General features: G+C 43.4%; 1 protein-coding gene across 4 annotated transcripts in view; it reads right to left on the bottom strand.

Annotated features, from left to right (window-relative positions):
- USP9X (ubiquitin specific peptidase 9 X-linked) overlaps nt 1-21,092 on the bottom strand; it is a 204,930-nt gene that overhangs the window by 5,780 nt on the left and 178,058 nt on the right. For all 4 annotated transcript variants that reach the window (XM_084641443.1, XM_084641441.1, XM_084641444.1 and 1 more), the window contains 4 exons: nt 17,491-17,620; nt 15,257-15,442; nt 12,972-13,192; nt 10,434-10,522 (listed from right to left, as the gene is read on the bottom strand). In XM_084641443.1, coding sequence (XP_084497569.1) covers nt 10,434-10,522; nt 12,972-13,192; nt 15,257-15,442; nt 17,491-17,620 — 626 coding nt within the window. The remainder of the gene's footprint in view (nt 1-10,433; nt 10,523-12,971; nt 13,193-15,256; nt 15,443-17,490; nt 17,621-21,092) is intronic.

Genomic DNA, 21,092 nt, shown 5'->3' with positions numbered 1-21,092 from the left:
CTTTGTGGATCTTCAATACAGTTGGTTGTGAGACGATCAAAGACAAGTGTACAGGTGAATGACAAGCTGAAATTGCTGCCAGGTGAACCACAATAGAGCTAAATGAAAGGCCAGAATGTTTTAAATGCAGTATGTAGTAAGATCTTTGGTACCTATGTTTCTACTGAGACTGGGTTGTGCTGGGCCACCCATATGGAGAACCGCTTCTATTTTGTGGAATTGGTCCTTCTTGTATGTTGCTTACAACTATGTATAAGGATTTTGTGCATCTGAAAGGAGCAGAGTCTGTCAATGGTTCTCAATCAGCCAACGTCCAGGCTGTCAGATGTGGTCACTTTGGGGCTAAATGCAGAATATAATCATTGTTCTGAGATATGTCTGGCAGAGATATGGGAGACCTGAGTGGACATCTGTAGCAGGTTTCTCACACAAAACTGCCTTAGCCAGTAAGATGCCATGAGGGTAACTGTGGCCTTGACCTGTCTGATCTTACATATTACTCTGGGAAAATTGGGGAAAAGGCATAAGTGAGGCTTCAGTTCCACAGACTTCCCACGAGCAAAAAGTTGGACATTTGGTGTTTTCCCTGGTGGTGAAGAGGTCTTTTGTGGGGCTCTCCCACTTCGAGATATCTGCTGGATGATGGAGCTCTGCAGTGACCACTCATAACTGGCGAGTGATTGTCTGCTTAAGAAGTCCTCTAGGCTGTTGCTGACTTCTGGGAGATGAAGAGCCACTGGGGTTATCCTCAAAAAGAAAAGGAGGACTTGTGGCACCTTAGAGACTAACCAATTTATTAGAGCATAAGCTTTCGTGAGCTACAGCTCACTTCCTCAGATGCATATCGTGGAAACTGCAGCAGGCTTTATATATACACAGAGAATATGAAACAATACCTATTCCCACCCCACTGTCCTGCTGGTAATAGCTTATCTAAAGTGATTTCCAGCACAAATCCAGGACAGTGGGGTGGGAATAGGTATTGTTTCATATTCTCTGTGTATTTATAAAGCCTGCTGCAGTTTCCACGATATGCATCTGAGGAAGTGAGCTGTAGCTCACGAAAGCTTATGCTCTAATAAATTGGTTAGTCTCTAAGGTGCCACAAGTCCTCCTTTTCTTTTTGCGAATACAGACTAACACGGCTGCTACTCTGAAAACTGGGGTTATCCTGTGTTCCTGACAACATTCATAACACGATCACTCCCTGGAATGGGGGTAATAAGCACACACTGGTGTGTTTATGTAGACCACTGAAGATGTGTTGTCTTTTATGCAGAATTTCATATCACCCTAGGACCAGGACCCTTGCATCTCAGGTGGTCCAGGTGACCACCCCAACCTGTCTCTGACACATTTGTGATTAGTGTCACTGTTGGAGGGAAAACAGAAAAGGGTATTCCAAATGTTTTTGGGGTCTAGCTACCAATTCCTCTCTGAGATGACTCGAGGTAGAATATCTGATGACTTACTGGGAAATAGACTGACCCCTGAGTTTTAAGGGTCGCAGGAGAAGTCTAGCAAGTGGTGAGAAATAATTGCCATACTGACATTTGACTTAATAGTCTGAGACAGGCCTGCACTGTCATCATGGCCAGATTTGATTTTATTCCATTCAGCAGTCATTGCAAAGAGAGGAACTTGTCCTTGGAGTGACGTGAGGAGGCTACCACAGTTCCTATGATTGCTCTTTTGTGATAGAGTAAGGAATAATTTCAGTTCACCAAGAGGGCTAGCTGGGTGAAAAGGGAGAAGGCAATTTTCAGACCCAATGCTCTTCTGCTGGAATCCACCTTCGTTCAGCCAATCATTCCAGGTAAGGGTAGATATGGATATCCCTTCTCCTCATATAGGATGCCACAACAGCAGCCGATTTGTGAATATTGTGTGTGCTATGGAGAGTCCAAACAGCAATACTTTGTACTGATAATGGACTCCACTGTGAGGCTTAAGCCTGGTCTACACGGAGAAGAATATCGATCTAAAATACGCAACTTCAGATATGAGAATAGCATAGCTGAAGTCGATGTATCTTAGATCAACTTAGAATTACTAACTTCATGTCCTCATGGCACAGGATCGACGGCCGCCGCTCCCCCGTCGACTCCGCTTCCGCCTCTCGCCATGGAGGAGTTCCGGAGTCGACGGCAGAACAATCGGGGATCAATTTATCGCGTCTACACTAGATATATAGACATGGCCTTAGGTACTTTCTGTGGGCTCGGTGGATGGCTATGTAGAAGTACACATCCTGTAGGCTGAAAACGATGAATCAGTCTTGAGTCTGAAGGGATGGAATGATGGAGGCAATAGTTACCATTCTGAATCTGAGATGGTGTATATATTTCTTCAGAATTCTAAGATCTAGGATAGGATGAAGACACTGTCTTTTCTGGAATGAGGATATATCAAGATGCCTCTTCCCCTGTATTCTTGTGAGACTTCTTCTGTGGCTCCTAGATGAAGCAACAAGGCTAATTCTGTTTGCAGAAGGCTGAAAAGGGTCCCTGAAGAGGGATGGGGAAGTGGGTAGGCGGGGGAAAGGACTGGAAATGGATGGGACAGTGGGCAATGATGTCTAGCACCCATCTGTCTACTCTAATTGCAGACCAGGCCTATTGGAAGGAGGTAAAGTTGGCTTGCTGAGGTAATGATTGGCTCTAGACAGGCTTTGGTGTGGCTCTCAACACTTCTGTCAAACCTGCTACCTCAGTGCAGGTACAGTGTGCGTGACAGAAAAGGACAGTGGTTGTCTCCTGGAATACTGGGGCATTTTTCTGAGTGTTTTCAGGTTTCCTACTTTGGGAGCAGGTGGATGTTCTCTGTCTCAGTTGTGATCGGGCTTGTGTATATACCTAAACACTGCAGTGTGGCCCGAGAGTCCTTTAATGAGTGGAACACCACATCACCAACACATAGTAGGAAGGTGATATGGAAGGGGGGGGTTCAGCTGTTGTGACCTGCACTGGATGTGCCATGTTTGTCTTTCTTCCACAGGACAGAAGCGATTTTGTCTGTACAAAGTGCAAGCTGGTCTCCATATTGGAAGAGAAGATTGAAGGTCTGGAGCAACAGATAACGACCCTGCGTTGCATACGAGAAACGGAGGATTTTCTGGACAAAAGTCAGGATATGCTTCTACGGGCACAAAGCTCTAAAGATTTAGAGCGGGTTGCACAGCGGAGCCAAGAGGCCAGTGAAGAAGCTTGGCAACATGTGACCTCCAGAAGAAGAAGGGGGAATGTCTGGGTTCCAGCAACGCAGACACAGGTAACTAACCGCTTTCATGTTCTCTCCACAGGTACCATTGCGGAGAGTGGACCAGATGATATGTCTTGGGGGGTGGGAGCAGAAGGAGACTCCGCTGGTTGGAAGGCATGAGATGCACTGTCCTGAGATGAGGGGTTCCACGACCACCACTCCCAAGAGAAGGAGGTGGGTGGTGGTGGTCGGGGACTCTCTCCTCCGGGGGACTGAATCATCTATCTGCCGCCCTGACCAGGAAAACCGAGAAGTCTGCTGCTTGCCGGGGGCTAAGATTCGCGATGTGACGGAGAGACTGCCGAGACTCATCAAGCCCTCAGATCGCTACCCCTTCCTGCTTCTCCACGTGGGCACCAATGATACTGCCAGGAATGACCTTGAGCGGATCACTGTGGACTACGTGGCTCTGGGAAGAAGGATAAAGGGAGTTTGAGGCGCAAGTGGTGCTCTCGCCCATCCTCCCCGTGGAAGGAAAAGGCCTGGGTAGGGACCGTCGAATCGTGGAAGTCAACGAATGGCTACGCAGGTGGTGTCTGAGAGAAGGCTTTGGATTCTTTGACCATGGGATGGTGTTCCATGAAGGAGGAGTGCTGGGCAGAGACGGGCTCCACCTTACAAAGAGAGGGAAGAGCATCTTTGCGAGCAGGCTGGCTAACCTAGTGAGGAGGGCTTTAAACTAGGTTCACCGGGGGAAGGAGACCAAAGCCCTGAGGTAAGTGGGAAAGCGGGATACCGGGAGGAAGCACAGGCAGGAATGTCTGAGAGGGAAGGGCTCCTGCCTCATACTGAGAATGAGGGGCGATCAGCAGGTTATCTCAAGTGCTTATATACGAATGCACAAAGCCTTGGAAACAAGCAGGGAGAACTGGAGGTCCTGGTGACGTCAAGGAATTATGACGTGATTGGAATAACACAGACTTGGTGGGATAACTCACATGACTGGAGTACTGTCATGGATGGTTATAAACTGTTCAGGAAGGACAGGCAGGGCAGAAAAGGTGGGGGAGTAGCACTGTATGTAAGGGAGCAGTATGACTGCTCAGAGCTCCGGTGCAAAACTGCAGAAAAACCTGAGTGTCTCTGGATTAAGTTTAGAAGTGTGAGCAAGAAGAGTGATGTAGTGGTGGGAGTCTGCTATAGACCACCGGACCAGGGGGATGAGGTGGATGAGGCTTTCTTCCGGCAACTCGCGGAAGCTACTAGATCGCATGCCCTGGTTCTCATGGGTGACTTTAATTTTCCTGGTATCTGCTGGGAGAGCAATACAGCGGTGCATAGACAATCCAGGAAGTTTTTGGAAAGCGTAGGGGACAATTTCCTGGTGCAAGTGCTAGAGGAGCAACTAGGGAGGGAGCTTTTCTTGACCTGCTGCTCACAAACCGGGAAGAATTAGTGGAGGAAGCAAAAGTGGATGGGAATCTGGGAGGCAGTGACCATGAGTTGGTTGAGTTCAGGATCCTGACACAGGGAAGAAAGGTAAGCAGCAGGATACAGACCCTGGACTTCAGGAAAGCAGACTTCGACTCCCTCAGGGAACAGATGGGTAGGATCCCCTGGGGGGACTAACATGAAGGGGAAAGGAGTCCAGGAGAGCTGGCTGTATTTCAAGGAATCCCTGTTGAGGTTACAGGGACAAACCATCCCGATGTGTCGAAAGAATAATAAATATGGCAGGCAACCAGCTTGGCTTAACGGTGAAATCCTAGCGGATCTTAAACATAAAAAAGAAGCTTACAAGAAGTGGAAGGTTGGACATATGACCAGGGAAGAGTATAAAAATATTGCTCGGGCATGTAGGAATGAAATCAGGAGGGCCAAATCGCACCTGGAGCTGCAGCTAGCGAGAGATGTCAAGAGTAACAAGAAGGGTTTCTTCAGGTATGTTGGCAACAAGAAGAAAGTCAAGGAAAGTGTGGGCCCCTTAATGAATGAGGGAGGCAACCTAGTGACAGAGGATGTGGAAAAAGCTAATGTACTCAATGCTTTTTTTGCCTCTGTCTTCACGAACAAGGTCAGCTCCCAGACTGCTGCGCTGGGCATCACAACATGGGGAATAGATGGCCAGCCCTCTGTGGAGAAAGAGGTGGTTAGGGACTATTTAGAAAAGCTGGACGTGCACAAGTCCATGGGGCCGGATGCGTTGCATCTGAGAGTGCTAAAAGAATTGGCGGCTGTGATTGCAGAGCCATTGGCCCTTATCTTTGAAAACTTGTGGAGAACAGGGGAAGTCCCAGATGACTGGAAAAAGGCTAATGTAGTGCCAATCTTTAAAAAAGAGAAGGAGGATCCTGGGAACTACAGGCCAGTCAGCCTCACCTCAGTCCCCGGAAAAATCATGGAGCAGGTCCTCAAAGAATCAATCCTGAAGCACTTACATGAGAGGAAAGTGATCAGGAACAGTCAGCATGGATTCACCAAGGGAAGGTCATGCCTGACTAATCTAATTGCCTTCTATGATGAGATTACTGGTTCTGTGGATGAAGGGAAAGCAGTGGATGTACTGTTTCTTGACTTTAGCAAAGCTTTTGACACGGTCTCCCACAGTATTCTTGTCAGCAAGTTAAAGAAGTATGGGCTGGATGACTGCACTATAAGGTGGGTAGAAAGTTGGCTAGATTGTCGGGCTCAACGGCTAGTGATCAATGGCTCCATGTCTAGTTGGCAGCCGGTGTCAAGTGGAGTGCCCCACGGGTCGGTCCTGGGGCCGGTTTTGTTCAATATCTTCATAAATGATCTGGAGGATGGTGTGGATTGCACTCTCAGCAAATTTGCAGATGATACTAAACTGGGAGGAGTGGTAGATACGCTGGAGGACAGGGATAGGATACAGCGGGACCTAGACAAATTGGAGGATTGGGCCAAAAGAAATCTGATGAGGTTCAATAAGGATAAGTGCAGGGTCCTGCACTTAGGACGGAAGAATCCAATGCACAGCTACAGACTAGGGACTGAATGGCTAGGCAGCAGTTCTGCGGAAAAGGACCTAGGGGTGACAGTGGACGAGAAGCTGGATATGAGTCAACAGTGTGCCCTTGTTGCCAAGAAGGCCAATGGCATTTTGGGATGTATAAGTAGGGGCATAGCGAGCAGATCGAGGGACGTGATCGTCCCCCTCTATTCGACATCGGTGAGGCCTCATCTGGAGTACTGTGTCCAGTTTTGGGCCCCACGCTACAAGAAGGATGTGGATAAATTGGAGAGAGTCCAGCGAAGGGCAATAAAAATGATTAGGGGTCTGGAACACATGACTTATGAAGAGAGGATGAGGGAACTGGGATTGTTTAGTCTGCAGAAGAGAAGAATGAGGGGGGATTTGATAGCTGGTTTCAACTACCTGCGAGGTGGTTCCAGAGAGGATGGTTCTAGACTATTCTCAGTGGTAGAAGAGGACAGGACAAGGAGTAATGGTCTCAAGTTGCAGTGGGGAGGTTTAGGTTGGATATTAGGAAAAACTTTTTCACCTAGGAGGGTGGTGAAACACTGGAATGCGTTACCTAGGGAGGTGGTAGAATCTCCTTCCTTAGACGTTTTTAAGGTCAGGCTTGACAAAGCCCTGGGTGGGATGATTTAATTGGGGATTGGTCCTGCTTTGAGCAGGGGGTTGGACTAGATGACCTCCTGAGGTCCCTTCCAACCCTGATATTCTATGATTCTATGATCTGTTTGGCTACTAAAGAGCTCTATTCCCTCAATAATCAGCTCCTCTATTGTGCATTGCACCTCCTTAGGAATGCTTAATGCTTGCAACCAGGAGGCCCTTTGAATGATAACGGTCACAACCACTAACCTATCAGCCATTTCCAAGGCATCCATGACTGTTGCTAAGACAACCTTATAAACAATTTGGCCCTCATTTATAAAGTCCTTGAGGTCCTCCATGCTGCCCTGAGAGAGTCTGGTTAGGAAAGTGACCACTGTCACAAGTAAGGGAACTGTATTCCACAAACTGAGCTTGATAGTTTGCCAAGTGAAGTTGTAAGAAGGCAGAGGAATAGGGTTTATGCTCAAAGAGAACCAGCCTTTTAGGGGCTCTCTTTTGGGGGTACACTTCTTGATTTGGACTTTTTTTGGACCACTGAAATCACCAAGATACTGAGTTAGGATCAGCACAGAATTATTAAAAGCCCTTATCTGGTATTTAGAATGTCTTATCAATCCTCTTGGCTGTAGGAGAAAGAGTTGCTGGAGCCTGCCAGAGTCCCTTTGCAAGCTCAAGTATTCCCTTGTTAATGGGGAGGAAAATCCTGGCTGTGATTGAAAAATTCAGGGTGTCAAAGAATTTATGAGACGACTTCTGGATTACCAAGATTTCAATGTCTAGAGTCTCTGCAATTTGAGCCAGTAGCTCCTGGAATGCTTTGAAAGAATTCAACACCGGTGCTGCCACATCCAGGGAGAACAATGATTCCTTAGGGGGGGGTCAAGAAGGCTGTATGTATTCCTCCAGTGCTGCCTAGATTTGTCCGTGATCACCTGAACCTGGCTCCAGCATGGGAGGTTGAGCTAGCAATTACAGTGGGAGTGAGATCTCCTTCCCTTCCTTAATAGGTGAGAAAGGGATCTGCTTTGAGAGACATGCGAAGGTGGTCCCAATACAGCCAAGAGGGTATACTATATTGGTATTAGCCCAGTTAAGTTTGACCTGCCCACTGCCACACATTGAGCTTATGATGGGCTCTCCAAGAAGGGAGCCTCCAGTGTCTTCTACAGAGTCTCCTCCTGATCGTAGAGGAGATAGATCTCTGCTGAACATGGAGAAAAAATGAGGTGAAGGTGAGGAGGAGCACATCTCTTCAAGTGGCAGTGCCGTAATGTGGGGTGATCTTGGTAGCAGAGATGCCAGTGCCAAGCTCTACTCAGAGGACATCTCGGGTGGAGATGTAGACTCTTGCCAGTATATACACCTCAGGGTTCTACCAACAGTGCCCATGACAGTGGCTGAAAGACTGAGAATGTTCTGGCTGGTAACATGCAACCATGTCTTTCTTGAGCCATGCTAGTGGTTGAGCTTTTATCCCTAGCCCTCACAGTAGCAGAGCACTGTGACTTTCCTCAAGGCAGGACTGGTAGTGGCTGCGCCCAGTGGTGAGTGGAACAAGACCATCACAGGATAGGCAGGACTCAAAGCTGTGGGATTTTTAGTTTGCCTTGAGGTGTGGCAGTTGGTGCAAAGTGCCTAAACCCTCTGTACTGGAAGGCTGTCCTGTTTTTTTGCAGCGGTTCAGTTGAAAGCAGTCCACTTATTAGTGGAGAGAAAGAAAAACAAATTCTTCAGGTAGATCAGTGAAATAGAATGGCAGCAAACACTAATAAGTAGTGGGGTGGACCTGGGCAATAAGAAGGAACTGGGACATGGCTGTGATCACTCCACCCTATATACCCTCATAAGGGAGCATGAGGTGCCACAGACCCAGTGGACACTGCTACTCAAAACGCTCTTATATAACATGCTTGAGATGCATGCACACATACAGTGAGATCCACAGCATGCATACTTGAAAAATCCGAGTTAAACTCGTATTTCAAATGCTGAAAATCCAACAGCTGGACATATGAAAAGCAGTAACATTCAGAATCCCAAACCAACCCAGCACTTTTGCACGTCTAATGTTGTGTCTTATTAAATTGTTTCCCTCTCCAAGAGTGTTTCTTAAGCTAAAGACTATGTGAACTTTATACATCTAGCTCAGTTGGATATGCAAGTGTTGACACACCATACAGGGGTTCAGAATCTGGGGAATGTTTACACTGAAGCTGGGAGCAAGCTTCCTAGTCTGGGCAGACAGATTCATAATAGCCTGGCTCAAGCAAGAACGCTAAAAATAGCAACATGGATGATGTTGCGTGACAGCTCAGGCTCTCAAGCCCATGTTACACTCTGGGTCCAAGCTCAGGTGGCTAGCCCAAGCCTGCAGTGGCGCCACAATGTTCACACTTATGTTTAGTGCACTAGCTTGAGCTGAGCTAGTAAAAGTCTGTCTACCTGGGCTGGGAGCAAGGCTCCCCTCCGTACTGTAGACATATCCTGGAAGGTTTGTTGGGAACAACTTCCTATCAATATGTAAATCAAGACTTAGAAATAAATAAATAAATTTAAAAAAAGATCAGTCCCCAGTCTTTGGAGCACAGCAAGCCACACCACTGTCTTTTCAGAGGTGGTCTTCAGGGATATGTCCAGGTAGCAGCTGAAACTAGAAAGTCCAATGCAACTCTAAAGGGAATGACTTAAGGACCCCCTCAAATATTTTCATCATTGCAGTCAGTTTTCATTGTAACACTCTTTCAAATGATTTACTAAAATCTAACTAACAACATATTTCCACACACAAGCTATCAAGCAGTGGCTGTATTTCAAAACATGGCTTACTACCACCTAGACGACGTTTATTGCAAGTTGTACCCCTCTTCCATGATACTTTTGATTTTGATTGAAGCTACCAGGAAAAAAAAAGTCAGTATTCATAAAGTTGCAAAGAAAAAACATTGAGCATTTTAATGGTCATTTTAAAAAGTCCTTATTCTCTCAATTGGTGAGAACTGTGTTTCAAACTGGTTTGAATATTTGGACACTCTTAAAAGAGAACTGTCTATTAAAATGTGACCTAATGTAGAATGTTTACTGTCTTCAAAAACCGCAACTCTCCTAACTTCATGCTTCATACGTGTCAAAGGTAATAAATAATCCTATCCACATAGGAATGTGTCATGACCAATAACACCACTATTAACACAGTATACTCCTCTTAAATGGATTAGCCACTTTACTCAAATGTTTCCAAGACAGCAGTCTAGCCTAATGACACTGAGTACCAGTGACTGCTGCTTAACTGGAATATTAGTAAAAGGTTCCACTTTTAGAGGGATGCATTCAATTGGTGTTAAGTGGCTAAGTAGCTTTCTGCCAGCTGTGAAAAAAGTGAAATTCTAAGCTCAAGTTTTAAATACACAAGTTGCCTAATTTTAAAAGTAGGGATAAAAATGAAGTAAGCTGAACATAAGTTTTGTCCTTGTGTTTTGAATACCAGAGTTTAAGTCTTTTCAGATTTTTTAAGTCCATTTCTCTTAATCAGCAGAACCATTTAGTTGGGAAGAGAAACTGTCCAACAGGGGTGCCCCATATTATAAAAAGATGGGAGTCTACCGTAAAATGGAAAAAAAAGAATACTAACCTGTGGGTCTGCCAAGAGTCCTCAATTAACAGGATTTGCAAAAGCAGATCCAAGTAAGGTCGAAGTTCATAGGTGTATGAATATGCAACCTTAAAAGAAGTGAAAATGAAGTGAAAATTATATCTCAGAAAAAAATGTTTCTTAAAATATTATGTTGTAATAAAGATAACTAGGACATGAGTTTGAGATGGTTGCAATATTCACGTTCTGAATTCTCAATTCTGCTTCTCTGGCACTCTCTCTCAGACAGCATTGTCACTCTGGGGCCTTCGCTTCCCCAGGATGAGTTTGGCAAAACTCCCTCAGCTCTTGGGAATTTTGATTCCAAGGGGTGGTGGTAGTAGCAAGCACTGCACAGAACATGAACCAGGCCCTTACTAGCTGTTGCACACAACCTCCCCACTATTACAAGATATAAATATTGACATTTCAGCATCCCAGCCAATTACCTCAGTTGTACAGCATATGAATCTCCTGAGGAGACAAGACCAGCAGAGAGATTTACAAAGGAAAGAAACGGACTAAAAAATGAAACTAAAGAAAAAAGAACACCTCAAAAAATGTGACACCCAAACTCTGAGGGGAGGAAGGTAGATGAAGGAGAATCCTGTTTGAAAAATATAGCTTCAGAGAAGCAGAACAACAAGAAAATACTTTCTATTACAATTCTTGCTTCTGGAGAGTAAGCAGCATAAAGGTTATCCCAAAAGAAAAAGTAAACTGCAAATAGCTGCAAAAAGCAGTAATATTAATGTCAATGTTGTTTTTTAAAGATACCACTAGACACTCCAACCTATACGATGAATATAAATGTCACAGAGAATAAAACTAGTCCAACCTAAAATAAGGGACATCCAAAAGTAAAACAAAACTTCTACTGGGGTGGGAAAATGTGATCTTCCTTACCTAGGAAAGAGTTTTTAGAGTAGAGCTTGGAATCGAAAACCAGATTCCTTCCTAAAGACTGAATCCAAGTAAACATGCTTTGTAAATGTGTGAGAGGACTACATAGCTGCTTTGCATACCTTTGCAAGAGAGACATGTCAGATAGCCAGTGGTCATAGCTTTGGCTCTAACCAAGGGAGCCTTGATATGGCTGGCATGAAGATGAAAAGCTAAGTCATTATAGAGGTGTCTGGCAGCAACTTCATGGTTAGCTTTGCATTGTAAAATAGACTTAAAATAGGGAATAATTTCCTCTCTCTCTTTAAAAGTAGGTGGCCCAAATGGTGCAAAATTTCACAATACGTTAGTTTGTATGCCCTTCAATTTTCTGTGTGGATTCTGTTTGGCTTCTCTTCATACATTTTTAAAAGGAAGTCTCAAGTTAGGTTCTGGCTGAAAATTTCCCTTGGCAGGCCTAAATTTTCATTATTGATGACAGACAATGCTTTTTAAGAGCTATCTTCAAGGAACTTGCCAGAAAGGTCGGTTTGAGAAAGCCTGTGCAAAGGAGAAGGGTTTGTTAAGTGTTGGATTTAAGGTAATTTTTAGCCAGTATTCACATTAAAACTGGAAGTTTACATACTATGCATGCAAGCCTGGTTGATGGGAAGGACCTGGCTCACACAAGCCGAGCTGGTTGATCGAGGGGTCTGGCATATGAAAATACGACTGGTTGAAGGGGGTACACATACTCCTTAATCATCCCTTATTAAACTAGTAATACACCAAATATCTATAATCAATAGTGTTGGAGGGGAAATCTGGTAAAGGGGTGAATGCAGAAAGATGAAAATGGTGCATGGTCTGTGGTGCACACTAGTTGTGGTAAAGGTAAGGTGGGTGCTTGTGAGTGGAGTACAGTCTAGGTACCATTAGGTGGCTTAACTTTTGTTTCTTTGCTTGTGTGTGTTTGGATCAGGCATACTGAGTGTGTAGGAACCCTAAGTGCTTCACAATGGACTTCGTGTATTAATAACAAAAAAGATGCATGATAACTAGACGCACACAATCCTTTTAGTAATAGCACTGCCCAGTGAATTGCTGTCAAAGGAAACTAAGTAGGGTGGACTTTCTAACGGTTTTAGTTCACTTTAGATAATCCCCCCTAAGATCTTTTGGCATCAAGCATATGAAGAATGTTCTCACTGGAATGGGCATGCCAGCTAAAAAACAGTACTCAGCAGATAACCTAGCAGATACACTGAAGTTTTGCAACATACTGACTGGAAACAAAAAAAGGAAACTTGAAGACATGAATCAATGAGACTGAAGCTCCTTTGCTGACTGTGCCTAGGAGGGAACTAGCCAGTTTGTGGGTGGCGACACACAAAGGCCAGTTTGATCTGGTTGTGCTATACCCTGTTATCATTGCCCTGGGGGCTCCTAATTCTTAGGATCTGGGCAAATTCTACAGTACTTCAATATGAAGCCCCAAGAGAGAATCCCAGCAGAAGGCATCCAAAGAGAAGTTTATTTATCACATATAAATACAATATCTAACATGGATATCACTTCTCCCTGTATGGCATATTTTTACACTTACATATGCCCAAACTTATCCCATCTGCTTCCCTGATTTTTATTTTATTTTACCTGCCAGAGAAGTTCACTTAGGACAGTGGAAGAGAACTGAGGATTTTCCCAACAACAGAAACGAAGCAATTTGATGGTCTCTTCTGAGTTGCTACAGTCTTCAATAATTTTCTTCACATAGCTAGTTCGTACAAACAAAATGTCTGCCACGTTCTGCTGAAGTGCCATTATAGGCTGTGACAAATTAGGATCACCATAAGGGTTTGAAAGTGGGGGATTACCTAGAACAAAACAAACAATACTGATGAAACCGTACTTAAGTACTTTTTAATATAAAACGAATACATGTTTAAACTCTGGGACTAACAAATGAAAGACACATGGTATAGTCAATGGAAAGACTTAAAATAAGACACTGAATTTGTAATAAACTATCCTCTCTGCGAAAAGTTCTCTGGCATACAGAGCTAGATTCTCTGACATTGAGGCAGGGGACTTGTGTGACCTGAGTGAACTACCTCTTGTTTCGTGGGGCATTACCACAGTTGAGGTCACTGAAAGCATTGGAGCTCTTCTGGTATATAAAAGAGAATGACTTGTTGGCAGGGTGTCCTCAGTGAGGGCCCTTCAACTTTGGAATATACTCATTGTCCCACTTGTCTAAAATAAGCCCAAATCTGTTTAATTTTAGAGCATGGTGCAAAGTCCAACTGGCAATTGGGATACGGGGGTGTGTGGTGGTTTGGATGGAGACAGATTTTTGTGGAGGGGGGGTGGTCACTGGTGAGGAAGGTAAGAGCCTGTGCAGGAACTGAGGTTGGGGGATTTAGTTCTGTAGACTTATTTGTTTTGTACAGAGGAAAGTTGTTGCTTTGCTCCTGGTGTTTTGGTTTTAGTTGGATTATATTTAGGGTGACCAAATTTCCCTATGCTGAATACAGGACACCTGGTAAAATTACTCATATTCAAGTGAGTTCAATGGCAATCAATGAGAACTATGCAGTACAAACGTTCAAATTAACATCAAGTTGACTGAGCTCCTGTTAAAAAGAAATACTACACAATACTTTCTTATCTTTAAGGCTTTAGGGTTCACTCACTCCTGTACACCTCTCACATGTGGGGGTGACCGACCGACCCTCCCTGCCCAGCACTCTCTGACCTCCATAGGACCCGGACTCGCCTCTCTTGGTACCCAGCGCAGCATCTTCCCGAGGAAACACATGAGGGGGGCGGGGGAGGAGGAAAGGGGACATGTAGGGTCACATGCCCCCTCCCCAATATCTGCCAGGGTTTACACCAGAATGTGGCCAGCAGCAGCCTTTCAGCACTGTGCAAGATGGAAGGGACGGGAGCTGCTTCCAGCCGCAGGGGACAGGCGTGTGTGACCTGGCTAGCGTCTTTGCAGAGCTCATCCCTTACCCCCTCCCAATTCCACCCCCATGGCTGGAAGCAGCTTGTCCCTTCCTGCCTGCAGAGTGTTGAAAGGCAGCTAACAGCTGCCTCCTGTCCCCCAGCTACAGCGTGGGTAGGAAGGGGTTAAGCCCTAAGGATGCACTGTGCACCAGAGCCCAGGGAACCTGACTGCAGGGGCATCATGGAACCTGGCCAGAGAGGTGACTCAGCAGGGGAGGGTACCTAGGCAACGGAGCAGCCCCACACTCCCTGGGGACAGGACCCAGGACGGGGGGAGGAGGGAATGAAGAGGGTGCTAAGCCCCTGCCAAGGGGACTGCTGTGGAGCCTGGAGGTTTGGGTCGGGAACAGGATGGAAATCGCTTCCCTCCCGCCACTCCAGAGTTTAGCTGAGGGGTGCAGAGGCTTCCTCGTGCCAGCACTGTGTGAGGCTTTGGCACATGCAGGGCTCGGCTCCTTCTGGCCAGCACCCCAGGCTGCAGGATCTTGGGCTTTCCCGGGGCACCGGCTTAGCAGAGTTAATTTTTAGTTAACTTCTCATCAGGTATGTCACTTCAACTCCATTAATTTTAATGAGAAGAATTTAGCACAGTCTTTATAAACTAAAACAGCTAACTGCAATAGGTTTGATATTAATAGGTCCTCTATACCTTCCTAATTGTGTTCTTTTAAAAGGCCTACACAGGCTTAATGGAAAATGATTTGTAGTTTTAGTGAGTTATGTATATCAAGATAGGATTTGGCCACCGCAGAATGAGGAAAATCTTTATTGCAAAATGTGAGAAACTGCTAAACATAATGAACCTCCTAAGACTATTGCTCCAATCAGTACATTTAATAAATAGCAAAACACCGCATATACTAATAATTTACCAACTTATAACCAATGTTTTCAATTAATTTAAAGAAAACATGTAAAATTCACTATACCATTGATAGAAGACTGCATACGTGATGACACATTGCAACAACGGATTAGCTGTGACACTACAGTGTACAATTTTCCCAGTTCAGCATACTGATATTTGATTGGAGGGCCTGGGCCTTCATCCAGAGCCACAAGCATGAACGTTGCAGGTACGCTTAGTTTCAGAAGTTGTGTCTTTTCTGCTACACCTTCAGAGGGGACAAAAAAATTACACCTCATGGATAGTATTGACAACAATATGTTATTACAAGCTTAACTCTTACTGTTCTTATGTAGTTGGATTTTTTGGAAAAAATTCTGAAGAATTTGAAAAAGTCATTTTCCACTGCTGGTTTTTATTCATGCTCTCAGTTATACATTCCTTCCAGGAGGGAGATGGGGGCACGGGGAAGAAGCTGGACTGGATTCTTATTAGAGTTTAGCTGAAAACTGCATATATCAGCAGAATTGTGAACAAAAACATTTCCACAATGGTGCTCATTAGTGCTCACATAACTAGAGATCAGTCGCTAAGAACATAATGCTCCAATAAGTCTGTTAGTCTATAAGGTGCCACAGGTCTCTTTGCCACTAAGAACATGAGAACGGTCATACTGCATCAGATCAATGGCCCATCCAGCCCAGTATCCTGTCTTCCGATAGAGGCCAATGCCACATGCTTCAAAGGGACTGAATAGAATAGGGTGATTATCAAGTGATCCATTCCCATTGTCCAGTCCCAGCATCTGGCTGTCAGAGGCTCAGGGACACCCAGAGCACGGGGTTGCATCCCTATCTTGGCTAATAGCCACTGATGGACATATCTTACATTAACTTATTCAAATTTTTTAAAAATATTTTTGGCCTTCACAACATCCCCTGGCAATGAGTTCCACTGGTTGACTGTGTATCATGAGTCTCAACTGTCTCCAATACTTTGCAGGAAGAAAGGTAAAGCCCACTTGTATCAGACTGGGAGAGAGTCAGAATCCAAAGTGATTAAGTTGTAGATCATTACTGCAGCAAAAACATGCCTTAGAGTACCTTTATGCTTCATGATAACCTATATAACTATCAGTCATTCAAAATGCTGACCACAAAAAACTGACATTTTAAATTAAAAAGATTTATCGAGTTGTGGACAAGCTTAATTAATCAAATCACAGTAAACAACTAAAAATCTCACCAACAGCTAAACTGTGCTGACTGACTGAAGCACAAAACAGGGAAGCACTCAAGCCTACCAGAAAGCAGCATGTCAAGAATGATAGTGAATAGCACCATACTGCATCAACACCAGTCATTAGAAAATGATTAAACTTACATTATTTAATGAGTAGACAGCCACCACGTATTCAGTAGAGTAAAAATAAAGAGCCACTGTAAGCAAATATTGCCCCCAAAATCAATATTAAGATTAAAAATAAACAAGCCTTGCAGTCTTGGGAAACAGAAGATTAAGTCCAATTCTTAAGGTTTCCTCTCTGAATTGGTTACATGATGTAGTTAGAGAACCCCTCCAAGTAACTGATTTGCTCAGCTGATCTTTGCCAGAGCATAACTGCTTATCTCATTATAACAAGTCCACAGCAACATGATTAGAGTAACAAACTGTGCGACTCATCATCATAATGCTTAGTTTTTATATAAACACTTTACAATGTCTAAACACTGTACAAACTTTAATTAACCTCCCTCCCTGAACCCCCTGAAGTTATGTACTAAAGTTTTTAATGTAATTTAAAATTGTGATATGTTGTTCAGCACCTGGAGCAATTTGGCAGGGGGCTATTTGTAAAAACAATATTACTATCACCATTTTAGGATAGAGGAATCAGTGGTTAACTGACTTACTCAAGGTTAGCAAGTCTTCTGCTGACCTAGTATTAGAAGTTTATAGTCCCAATCTTTGGCTACTAGACCACACTGATAACGTACAGTCTAGTGAGACTTTGGGCAAACCATTTAGCCTCTCTATGCCTCACCTTACTTATTGTAAAATGGGACATTATTTCACAAAAGTGTTGTGAAGTTTCATACACCCATTGTCAGAAATGTTTTGAAATACTCAGTTGGAAGTGCTATATAAGTACCTAATATTCTTAAAAGTATTAACACCCCCACAAGTACAATATGGCCTGCAATTTCTTATTGATCCTGGTCATCTCATTACTTGAGTCAGCATGGTTAGTTTCCTATATGTAAAAACAGAGTGCCTTACAGCAACACCATTAAGCATATTTCATAAACTACTTACCTAGGTTGGCATACATCACAAACAGATTGAAATACTGTTGCAAATGGCGCCCATGCTCAGACACTTCCCTTCTAAGAAGGTTTAGTACTGCTCTCAGCAAGTGATCACTCAAACTTAAGTTATCATAGGCCTGCAAAACAAAAAAGTTCTAACATTAATGGCAGTTCCTGAACAGTTTCCATTCAGTAAATCCATACATGGGAGCTCAATACCTGATAACACGGTCAGCCTATTTAGGTGTCATTTTTCATGCAGCGAACTAGTATAAGGTGAAGCCCTTTTAAAGTGGAATAGTTAAAAAACAGGTTTATGAAATTCTAAGACAGCCTCAACTACTGGGTCCAAAGTGAGAGAAATAAGAACGCTTCACAGTACTCGACAAAAGAAAAATATTCACCGTTTTCCAATTAAGATGCAGTACATATACTGGGAAAGACAACCAAGTGCCCAAATTACAGTTAATTTTTTTAAATCAAAAAACGTATAATTAAAAGAAAAACCCATTTACAACTAGTGAGGAAGGAGAATGGGCAAGCGATATTCTACTATAAACATAGACTTAAGGGAAAAAATTGCTTGCATGTATTTTGATCCTCTCTGGAAGTTAAGAACTTAAGATAGATCTGAACTATCAGAGAATAAATTCGGATATGTATTTAAAATAAATGACCTGTATATTAATTAGAATGTGACCAATCATCATAGATAATGCAATAAAAATAAGCGCTGTTCCTTAGCAAGAGTAAACAGCCTCCAATAAAGTAAAGAATTAAAGGATTTCCCTGTTAATTCTCTGGGGAAAAAATTAAGAGTTCACAATTTTAATATGAAGTAAAAGTTCATATACCAACACACAGAAAAACCTCTCTCTCCAGATTTAGCACTGGTACTCATCACTATACTACCTGAGCACGTCACAGGATCATAGCTGGCATAGTGAGGTACCCTTGTGAACTTTATTAAGTCTTTGGCTCTTCTCCCTTTCTCTGGTTATGGGAAGCACTATTTGAGTGTGGGTCCCGTCCCCCCCAAATTTTACTGAGGATTTTTTTTGGGGGGAGGGGGAGGATAGGGTGAACAGAGTTTGATTGTGGCAGAAAAGGTTTATCAAAGGATTTGCAGCTTTCCCTACATGTAGTCACACTATTGATTAGACCCATCTACTGTCTAAGTTTGTTCACTGGCTTGGTCACCTCAACCACCAATGGTTTAACTCCAGCTCTGATATGCTTCCTTCTAGGCTTTGTGATTTGCAATGTCCAAGAGTGTATCTGTCTTGGCAGGTCAGAAATGGGTGATATGGTCTCTAATGTAGCTGAGATATGATTCCTTAGTGGCATTCACAATCGGGACCAAGGACTTGAATTGGCATGAGAAGGAGAAGGAGCCAGTGGAGGGAGTAAAGTACAGGAGTGCTGTACTTATGGCAATCTATCCCATGGAGGAGAGGGCAACTACATTCTGTGCAAATTGAAGCCTTTGAATTGTTTACACAGTCAGCTTCTGACACAGTGAATAATTCAACCTGGAGATGACAAATCTCTGCATCAATGTGGCCACATCCTCATCTGGAAGGAAAAGGTGAATTTTCCTAGAAAGCTGCAGGTGGAACATGGTGTTTATCAGTGATGTAACCTGCTCATGCAGGCTCAATGATGAGCTAAAAAGGACCCCAAAGCTTCTTACCCCTTTAATGAATTGTGTGTGCGTGTGAACACAAAATTAGATATTTTTCATTGTTGTATGCAGTACTGTAACTGTGTTGGTCCCAGGATATTAAAGAGACAAGGTGGGCAAGGTAATAGTTTTGATTAGACCAACTTCTGCTGGTGAGAGACAAGATTTCGAGCTGCACTGAGCTCTTCCTCAGGTACGTGAGAGAGACAAGCTTTCAATCTACCCGAGAAAGAGCTCTATGAAAGAGCTCAAAAGCTTGCCTCTCTCACCAACAGAAGTTGGTCAGTAAAACATATTATCTCACCCACCTTGCCGAATACACAAAATTAAAAAGATGGTGGAAACAGTTGGTCATTTAATCCAGAAGATAGGCCTTTGTTCTATAGTACTGAAAGGCCCAACCTTGCTTCATTGCAAAGAACTGCCAATAGTAAGTCCTCAGAATTTGTGGTTCTTTCTGTATCATGACAAAAGATCAAGCCTCAAGATCATTCAGGGCAGTTCTGGAATGTTCTAGGGCACTAGTCTTCATATAGATTGGTTCAAACAGTTCCCATCCACCACCTTCTTGATTCATTTTCCTATAAAGGTGAATTGCAAGATTGGGTGATAGCTGGATGAATATTTAGCCTTTATAGATCATGTTATACATCTTCAAGTCACTTCACAAACACTATCAATCCTCAGTGTCTCTCTCTGTCAAGAATTATAGGTTAAGTGGTACCCATATTTTGAAGATAGGAAACTGAAGCAAGAGAAAAATGACTTGTCCAAAATCTGAGTGGGTGGCCAAGCCTCAAGTTTCAGACTCCCTATTCTGAGCTCAAACTACTGGAAAACACTGTCTTCTGCCTCCTTCTATGACTTCAGTGTCAAGTGATGGCTTCCCTAAGCAGCAGTTGTACCTCAGCATATTTCATAAAATCAGCTCTGTACCCTACACTAAGGAATTAATAAATCAATCCAACCAGTTACTAACTCCATGTTGACTTTTGCTAGCCATTATCAGCTAGGATATCCACCCACAAGCAGTGGACTTAAATCCATAATGGATTCTCCAGACGTCGTGAGGTATGACTCTACCAAATAAATGCAGTGGATGTACTCATGCCTTCTCACTTGGACAACTGTGTGTCTACACTGAGACAAACTGAACAATGAAACTTCTTGAGACACCAATTAATTAGACTCTTCACCTGAAGAACAGCTCCAATCAGTAATGGCAAACCATTTATATTTGCATTGATTACAGCTTTGTGAAATGTTCCCTAGACTCTATTGAGTGTTCCTCTGATCATAACTTCATCGTTCACTCTGCTTGTGACTCATGGTCAGAACAGGTAAGAAAAAAGACCCAAAGCTGACGCAGCACAGTCAGCACTTCTAAAAAGTGCTATATTGTAGCAGGCCATGACCACCTCCCACCCCCAAAAAACCTCTCCTCACAATCCAGATGTGGCTCCGACCACCTGTTAGAAATAAACCCTGATATGTGGAGCCAAGAGTGACTGTGGTGGCTACTAATCTAATTTTTCAATTGAATGAGGCATAAAAAGAATGCACAAGTGTGTCCAGAATGTCTTTTAGTTATTGATACATTACCAGTCACTGTAGTATCTAATTGGAGACTTGCAGCGACTTGAAACATTATATAACATTGATGAGACTAATATTGATATACTGCATCCAGTTGTGGGGTCCACATTTTAAAAAGGATGTTGAAAAATGGGAGAAAATGCCTTAAGCTAAACAACTTGAGTCCTTTGTCTTTCAGTGTATCTAAAGAAGAACGAGGGTTGACTTGATTACAGTGTATAAATACCTTCACAGGGAGAAAATATGGAGTACTGAACAGGCTCTTAAATCTAGTGGAGAAAGATATAACAAAAAACAAGGTCTGGAAGCTGAAGCCAGATAAAAATTAG

Source organism: Lepidochelys olivacea (genome assembly GCF_965140295.1).
Source record: "Lepidochelys olivacea isolate rLepOli2 genome assembly, chromosome: 1".
NCBI classification, from domain to species: domain Eukaryota; kingdom Metazoa; phylum Chordata; order Testudines; family Cheloniidae; genus Lepidochelys; species Lepidochelys olivacea.
Note: the sequence above shows the minus strand (reverse complement) of the source record. Positions and strands in the feature narration are given on the sequence as shown.